Source organism: Coenobita brevimanus, chromosome 117 (genome assembly GCF_032717465.1).
Source record: "Coenobita brevimanus isolate Jiangsu-jjx chromosome 117, ASM3271746v2, whole genome shotgun sequence".
In the NCBI taxonomy this organism is placed as follows: domain Eukaryota; kingdom Metazoa; phylum Arthropoda; class Malacostraca; order Decapoda; family Coenobitidae; genus Coenobita; species Coenobita brevimanus.
In genome coordinates this window covers 4,951,688-4,960,795 of record NC_137070.1, presented here as the reverse complement: position 1 = coordinate 4,960,795, position 9,108 = coordinate 4,951,688, and the positions used below count along the sequence as shown (strand labels likewise).

Here is a 9,108-nt window from a genome sequence, read left to right as displayed (position 1 = left end):
CAACACCAAATCATCAGCATACAACAACTCCCACGGGAGTCCGTTTCTAAAGTCACGTGAAAGGGCTTCAAGTACCATGATAAACAACATGGGACTCAAGACTGACCCCTGATGCACACCAACATTCACGGAAAACTCATCACTCAAATCTCCATTCACTCTTACCTGGGTGTGAGCACCCACATACATGGCCATAACCACCCTAACCAGCCACTCCTCCAAGCCAAGCTTTCTCATTGCCCATTCACCACCTCTCTAGGTAGGAATGAGTTTTGGATATACAGGAGAAGGGACGCAAGGTGAGTGAAATTAAGCATCGAATAGGTTTACCGCAGAGCACCATGTATCTATCTATCTATCTATTGCCAGACGCCATAATCCCATAAGGGGTGGCCGTTTGACTTTGAGTTAGTTGTTTTACAGGGAGGGGCACTAACCCTCCACCAACCCACTTGTTGACACGTAGGGAGCACGTATGGTTTGGTTATATGGTTACCACCCAGCGCTGTAAATGGTTTCTCTACAGTGAAGAGTAAGCAGCTGAGATTAAGAACGCTGTGACTCCCAAGGAACGCTTTAGTGGGAAGGGCCTTGGGGGACGCCAGCTGATCGGTACCTCGTCCCTTTGCAGTCGTGTAGTGGCCACCGTGGAATATTATTTAGACAGATGGGTGCAGCGGCAAGCCAAGGAGACAGCTGGTGTCAATGTGCCTCAACTCCGTGCACAGGCGGATATATTTTACAAGGCCGTCTGTGATGAGAAATAGCAGATCTGTCACTTGGTTTTGAGGGAACTGGATGGTGCTGAAAGTGGTGAAGAATCAGACGCTGTTGACAGGAAGAGGATGACGAAGAGATTGACGTGCCCCCACCAGACCCTAAGCCTGCCCCACACACTGTCCAACAACTCCCTGAGCCTCTGGGACACCTGGAGAAGGCCAGGGATATTGTCTGTGGCAGGATGGACACCACTTACATCGTTAAACACTTTGACTTCATCAGTGCACATCTCATGGAAGTCTGCAGGACCAAGGTGAACGAGCAGAGGCAGACAAATATTGGGAGTCTGCAGGACCAAGGTGAACGAGCAGAGGCAGACCAGTATCACCCAGTTCTTCAAAGCTAGGCAGAGAGTGGCCCAGGCAGCTGAAAACACGAGACTGAAGCAGGACAGGTTAACCCCGATGACTTAGACACCAAACTGCCAGGTGTTCTCGACTCTGGGGGATTCGATTGTGACGACGGAGGCAGTGAAAGCATCAGCAGCCGTGGCCATGGTATTGGGGCAGGACAAGGAAGCCGGTGCTCACTCCAGCGGGGTTTGGGCAGGTGCAAGTGATGGCAGATCGCCTGGCAGTGACTCAGCCACTGCCTCAGAACCAACGCTGTAACACCTAAGTTTTTTCATTCATTCATTCATTGCCAGACGCCATGTATCCCAGACGGGGTGGCCAAGGGCTTAGAGTTAATTGTTTTACAGGGAGGGGCACTAATCCTCCACCAACCCCACTTGACACGTAGGGAGAACGTTATGCCAACAGCATCTGGTGTTCCCAGGCGGTCACCCATCCAAGTACTAACCAGACCCAACATTTCATTCTTGCTATTTTGAAGTGAGTGCAGCCGGTATTTCCTGCATTTCTTGCTAATAGTAAGTAATTATGTACTAAATATAAGCAATTACATTTCTGTCAGGCCGAGCAGCCCTGCCTGGGGGGGGTTTGGGGGGGTTCGGCCCCCACGCTGTCCTCCTCTTCTCTTGAACAGCCTTGGGGGGGGCTAGACCCACGACAAAGACGCCACCGCTCCAAGACCCTTTCCCTGAGTTTATCAATTCGCGCTTCGGTAAATCGCACTTTCATCATTTTTTCGGTCCCAAAACCAGTCGAAGATCGAGAGCCTTCTATCTATCTATAGCCCAACGCCCTAATCCCGCAAAGGGTGGCCAAAGACAAAACGCCTCCAAGTCGCTCTGTCACCCACTTTACATATACAGTAAACTTAATGCAAATAAACAACTGTGTGTGTACATTATTCTGACACACTATCCTGACACTGTATCCTACTACTACTACTACTACTACTACTGCTAGTACTCTTAATACTACCACTACTACTTCTACTACCACTTCTACTACTACTACTAGTCACAACTTATTATTACAACTACTACTACTACTACTACTACTAGTCACAACTTATTACTACTACTACTAGTCACAACTTATTACTACTACTACTACTAGTCACAACTTATTACTACTATTACTACTACTACTAGTCACAACTTATTACTACTACTACTACTACTACTCACAACTTATTACTACTACTACTACTACTACTAGTCACAACCTACTACTACTACTACACAAAGCAGCAGAGAGAAATGATGATGATGTTAATGATGATAATAATAATAATAGCAGTAATAATAATAATGATAATAATTATGATGATGATGATAGTAAAAAGAGCAATAATAATAATAATAATAATAATAATAACTAATAATAACAATAATAATAATAACTAATAATAATAATAATAATTTTGCAGGTAAATGAAATGTTGCCATCTGATGATCACCAATTAGTGCAACATCTGCAAGAATTGATGCAGGAACTGGGTCCATACGTTGATGATGATGATGATGATGATGATGATGATGTGGAGGAGGAATTGGAGAAGGACTTGGAGGAGGAGGAGGAGGAGGAGGAGGAGAGGATGGATACAAGCTAGAGGAAGAGGAGGAGGAGGAGGAGGAAGAGGGTTGGAGGGAGAGAATGATGATGATGATGAGGAGGAGGAGGAGGAATGGAGGAGTGTTAATAATAAATTGTTTTCATGCAATGGAACTGGTCAATTTATTTTTCCCTATTATTCATAAGTAGTAGTAGTAGTAGCTGTAGTAGTAGTAGTAGTATATTCTCATTTAAGTAAGCTCCCCAACACCTTTCCCTTAGCAATTTATTTTTGGATATGGGTGGGTAGTACCTTTTGGTGTTATTTATGCTGAGTATGGCGATATTGGAAGGATTTGCAATGCCGAGTCCAATAAATCACTTAGGAAAAGGTGTTAGGGAGTTTTGGCAGAATGTGGCCATATTGAAAGGCTTGCATAGGTCAAAAGTGTAATATACAAAATAAATCGCTTAGGAAGAGGTCTTAGGGAGTGTTTAAGAAGAGTATGGCGATATTGGAAAGGTTTATGTGATGAGAGGACGGTAAGGTATAATAAGTCATGGATTATTTAGCTACATTTGAGCGTTCTTCTTTTTTTTAATTTTCTGAAGCTGTGTTGGTTAGGATTAGAGTTTTTATATATATTACTGATAACTATGAGAAAAAAAATTAATGTGGAGTAAATTACATCAATAGAAAATAATATAGGTGACCAGCAGGGGTATAGAATTGATGTTTAGCGTTGTTATATATTTTTAGTAATTCGTAATAATCAGAGTCCATTTTCGATTATTATTATTATTATTATTATTATTATTATTATTTATTATTATTATTGTTTAAGTGGTATAAATGAAGGAGACTAGCGAGTTCTGAGGAATTGTAGCAACATAGCAACTCTGGGAATAACATCTCATCGGTCAGTCATATTCCACTGATACTTGAATTATAGGTCAAAAAATTATATGATGATAGTTAAAATAAAAAATAGAAATGTTAAGTGAAATATTACGATCAACCTTGATATATTAGCATAGGGGGTTACATTCTAGCACTTGTAGGAAATTGTATCTCTGGTATGGGAATGGGTATATATATAACACTGAGACCTTCATCTTATCCTATAGCTGAATTAATTAATGTGGAGGTAAATAGAAATATAAAAATCCAAGTATTATTTATTAGCATAGGGGGTTACATTCTAGCACTTGTAGGAAATTGTATCTCTGGTATGGGAATGGGTATATATATAACACTGAGACCTTCATCTTATCCTATAGCTGAATTAATTAATGTGGAGGTAAATAGAAATATAAAAATCCAAGTATTATTTATTAGCATATTACATTCTAGCGGTTGTATGAAATTGTATGTTTGGTATGGGAATAGGTATATATATAACACTGAGACCTTCATGTTATCCTATAGCTGAATTAATTAATGTGGAGGTAAATAGAAATATAAAAATCCAAGTATTATTTATTAGCATATTACATTCTAGCAGTTGTAGGAAATTGTATATTTGGTATGGGAATAGGTATATATATAACACTGAGACCTTCATCTTATCTTATAGCTGAATTAATTAATGTGGAGGTAAATAGAAATATAAAAATCCCCCAAATTTGAGTGAGGGAAATATAGCGATGATAGACCTTGGCAACGTAGGGAATGGCGGCGTCTGATTGGCCGGCCGAGCATACACAGAGGGTTTAAAAACAAATCGAGCTGACGGCTGTATTTTCGAGTTATATTTCCTCCTGTGTGGTGTAGATAAAGCTGAGAATCTAAGGAATCTACGCCATATCGGACAGCAGTATAGCGTAAATAGTTTTTGAGTTATGAATGATTTTATATCGTGTACCATGAAGGAAAAAAGGCGAACTCAGATCTGGAGCTTGGGATGTTAAAAAATGGCCTGGCTAATCTTTATACTGCCAGTTTATGATTTTCTGAAGGAACTGGAGAGATTTCCATTACTTGTAGATTAAATTTTGGTGGCATATAGGTCAATGGGTTTTGGATATATCGAAGGAATGAGTCTCCTTGGTTGCTAGTCAGATTTTAACCTATGATTTGGCTATATTTGGACATCAGCCTCTATTCCTTTTCAATCATTCACTACGTTGTGTTCTATCTATCTATCTATCTATCTATAGCCCGACGCCCTAATCCCGCAAAGGGTGGCCGCAGACAAAACGCCTCCAAGTCACTCTGTCACCCACCATTTGACTCCCCTCCCCCCAACTCACCCCCCCCTCCCTCATATACCTCTCAACTCCATCCCTCCACCTCATCCTCGGTCTACCCCTCCCTCTCCCTCCCTCCACCTCACCTACATACACCCTCTTAGTCAGTCTTTCATTCTCCATTCTCTCCACATGTCCAAACCACCTCAGTGTATTTCTCCTAATTCACCCTCCACCTCATCCTCGGTCTACCCCTCCCTCTCCCTCCCTCCACCTCACCTACATACACCCTCTTAGTCAGTCTTTCATTCTCCATTCTCTCCACATGTCCAAACCACCTCAGTGTATTTCTCCTAATTCACCCTCCACCTCATCCTCGGTCTACCCCTCCCTCTCCCTCCCTCCACCTCACCTACATACACCCTCTTAGTCAGTCTTTCATTCTCCATTCTCTCCACATGTCCAAACCACCTCAGTGTATTTCTCCTAATTCACCCTCCACCTCATCCTCGGTCTACCCCTCCCTCTCCCTCCCTCCACCTCACCTACATACACCCTCTTAGTCAGTCTTTCATTCTCCATTCTCTCCACATGTCCAAACCACCTCAGTGTATTTCTCCTAATTCACCCTCCACCTCATCCTCGGTCTACCCCTCCCTCTCCCTCCCTCCACCACACCTACATACACTCTCTTAGTCAGTCTTTCATTCTCCATTCTCTCCACATGTCCAAACCACCTCAGTGTATTTCTCCTAATTCACCCTCCACCTCATCCTCGGTCTACCCCTCCCTCTCCCTCCCTCCACCTCACCTACATACACCCTCTTAGTCAGTCTTTCATTCTCCATCCTCTCCACATGTGTTCTGCTCCATTAATTTCTCTTTTCTTATTTCCCAGAGGTTATATAGGATACTTTTTTGCTGTTCAATGTTTATGGCACTATATAAAATATTTCCTGTTATTTCTTCATTGTACACTGTGCACGCCAGCATACAATGTTCCAGATGTTCCTTTTCAGCACAGCATAATCTGCACTCTGTATTTCCATTTTCATGTCTCTTTCTCATTCGTCAGCCTGTCTCTCCACGTTTGGCCATGTGGAGAGGATGGAGGGTGAAAGACTGACGAAGAGAGTGTATGTGAGTGAGGTGGAGGGGGGAAGAGGGAGGGGGAGACCGAGGATGAGATGGAGGGACGGGGTGGAGAGGTATATGAGAGAGGGGGGTGTGAGCTGGGGGGATGGAGGGTGAGAGACTGACGAAGAGAGTGTATGTGAGTGAGGTGGAGGGGGGAAGAGGGAGGGGGAGGCCAAGGATGAGATGGAGGGATGGGGTGGAGAGGTATATGAGAGAGGGGGGTGTGAGTTGGGAGCAGGGCAGTGAAATGGCGGGGGACAGGGCAACTTGGAGGCGATTTGTTTGTGGCCACCCCAAACGGGATTGAGGCGTCTGGCAATAGATAGATAGATAGATAGATGTCTCTTTCTATTGAATAATGGCAGGCAGTTTGTTCTTGGTCTATAGAAGATTGTTGATGCTGGTCTGTTATACTTGTTCTTCTCTGATATTCTCTTAGCATTCTTTATATATCGTCAGCCTTGTTTTCCTAGATACTGCCTCCTTCCATTTCTGTGTGTCCCAGTTCATCGTGTTCTCCTTTAGTCTGCTTTTTGTCATAATCATTAATTCTCTGTCAGCTCTTCCTATTAATTCCTTGTACTTCTTGGTTTCCTTCATCCAGTTCATATTCTGTATATTCATCATTTCTAGTATAGTTTGTAGTAATTCATGTTTCCCTTAAGAATACCCCTGGTGTACTCTAATCTATCTATCTATCTATCTATAGCCCGACGCCCTAATCCCGCAAAGGGTGGCCGCAGACAAAACGCCTCCAAGTCACTCTGTCACCCACCATTTGACTCCCCTCCCCCCAGCTCACCCCCCCCCTCCCTCATATACTTCTCAACTCCATCCCTCCACCTCATCCTCGGTCTACCCCTCCCTCTCCCTCCCTCCACCTCACCTACATACACCCTCCCCTTAGTGTGCAGTTTGCTGCATACTTGCGTGCTCCTAATATTTGTCTTATACTCCGTTCTTTATCCTCTGTAGCTTTTCAATTTCTGCTTCCGTGTAATTTATGATATTTGACCCATGAGGTATTGTAGGTACGGCTACATTTTTCCAGTCGGTTTGACCTATCATGACCTTATTACAACTCCTTGCTATTACCGAGTATGTTATCTATCTGTAATCCAAGGTACTTTATATTATCAGTTACATTGATCCCTACGTGTCATGTGGGGTTGGTGGAGGATTAGTGCCCCTCCCTGTAAAAACAATTAACTCTAAGCCCTTGGCCACCCTGTCTGGGATACATGGCGTCTGGCAATGAATGAATGAATGAATGAACTTTTATCCCTTCTGTTTCATCTGGCTGGTTTGTCATATTAAGGATGATGAGAGGGGGGTGTGAGTTGGGAGCAGGGCAGTGAAATGGCGGGGGACAGGGCGACTTGGAGGCGATTTGTTTGTGGCCACCCCAAACGGGATTGAGGCGTCTGGCAATAGATAGATAGATAGATATTACTTTTGGTTCTATATATGTTTAGACCACATTCTTCACTATATTCTATTACTGTTTTTAGGCTGTCTTTTGCATCTTCTATCGAGTGTGCCATTAGCAGTCCATCATCAGCAAAGAATAGTACTCCTATCTTCAGTTTCTCATTAATGGTTCCTTGAAAGCAGTGATAAGAAACAGGGAAGTGAGCATTGAAGTGAAAAAGTTACTACATGACAGTATTGTGATACCAACTCTAACGTACGGAAGTGAAGCTTGGACGTTGTTGGAAGGACACAAGTCAAGAGTGAGAGCAGTGGAAATGAGTTATTTAAGAGGAGCCTGTGGAGTCACATGGAGAGACAGGCTGACAAATGAGGATATAAAGGAACGTTGTGGTGTGGATGTGGATGTGATAGGAAATGTTATGAGGAACACACTGAGGTGGTTTGGCCATGTGGAGAGGATGGAGGGTGAAAGACTGACGAAGAGAGTGTATGTGAGTGAGGTGGAGGGGGGAAGAGGGAGGGGGAGGCCGAGGATGAGATGGAGGGATGGGGTGGAGAGGTATATGAGAGAGGGGGGTGTGAGTTGGGAGCAGGGCAGTGAAATGGCGGGGGACAGGGCGACTTGGAGGCGATTTGTTTGTGGCCACCCCAAACGGGATTGAGGCGTCTGGCAATAGATAGATAGATAGAATCCAATATTTTGCCCTTCCAATCTTTCTATTATCAGGTTGGTTATTAATTTGAATAATATTGTTGAACCTGTGCAGCCTTGTCTAATCCCGCTAGTTATGTCTATTTCTAATTCAGAATCATATATGTCTTCTTTATATATGTTAACAATGGTATCTATTATCTTTGGGTGTACCTTGTATCGCATTAGTGCCTGTACTATTTTCTCTCTTTAAATTGAGTCAAATGCCTTTGAGTAATGTCACTGCTCCTCTGAACTGTCTGCGTGCATTCCTCCACCTCTACGACGGGCGCGTAGCACCCGTCTGGCAACAAACTCTCATCCCTTTTCTGTCCAACTCTCTAATGCAAGAGTTAACCGTTACTCCCAGTCTTTCATTTATGCAACAGGTCAGCTCTGGAACTGTCTCCCTCTGTCTGTATTTCCTCCTGCCTATGATCTCCAGTCTTTCAAACGCAGTGTGTCCAGGCATCTCAAAATGATCGGATCTTGAATTTGGCTCTCTATCATATTTTGTTTTTCTCTTGGAGGGAACTGTTACTGCGGGCTCATGGCCTTGGGTTCCTTCTTCCTCGCATAAAAAAAAAAAAAAATCAATGGATATTATTATAAGAGGTGTTCCCTTCTGGTAGCTATCGTCTATGCAGTATATATTGTAAGGTTAATAAGTTGTCTTCTATTTTAGCTCCCTTTGTGAAGCCTGCTTGTGTTTCTTTAGTCTCGTTATTCATGGTGATATGGCTATCCACAGTTTCCTATCCGTGACATATATATTTTGTACGAAACATTGGTCAACGCTATTGGTCTGCCATTCCTTAACTTCTGTCCCATCATCTATAATGTGCTGAAAGCAGTTTGTGAAGGCTTGCTATACAGGACTTTGTAGAGTTCAGGCTTCTTTTGATCTGGTCCTGGGGCTTTTCTGTTTTGTAGCTTTCGTATGCAATGTTTTACTTGGTCTTGCGTAATATT

The 9,108-nt window shown here is 43.1% G+C and overlaps 1 protein-coding gene across 1 annotated transcript in view; it reads left to right on the top strand.

Moving 5' to 3' along the window:
* The window catches only part of LOC145418918 (uncharacterized), a 14,527-nt gene extending 11,715 nt beyond the window's left edge, over nt 1-2,812 (top strand). Inside the window, exon 5 of the mRNA XM_080287175.1 lies at nt 2,560-2,812. Within this exon, the coding sequence (XP_080143301.1) occupies nt 2,560-2,742 (183 nt within the window). The 3' untranslated portion in view covers nt 2,743-2,812. The remainder of the gene's footprint in view (nt 1-2,559) is intronic.
* Nucleotides 2,813-9,108: the final 6,296 nt, after the last annotated feature.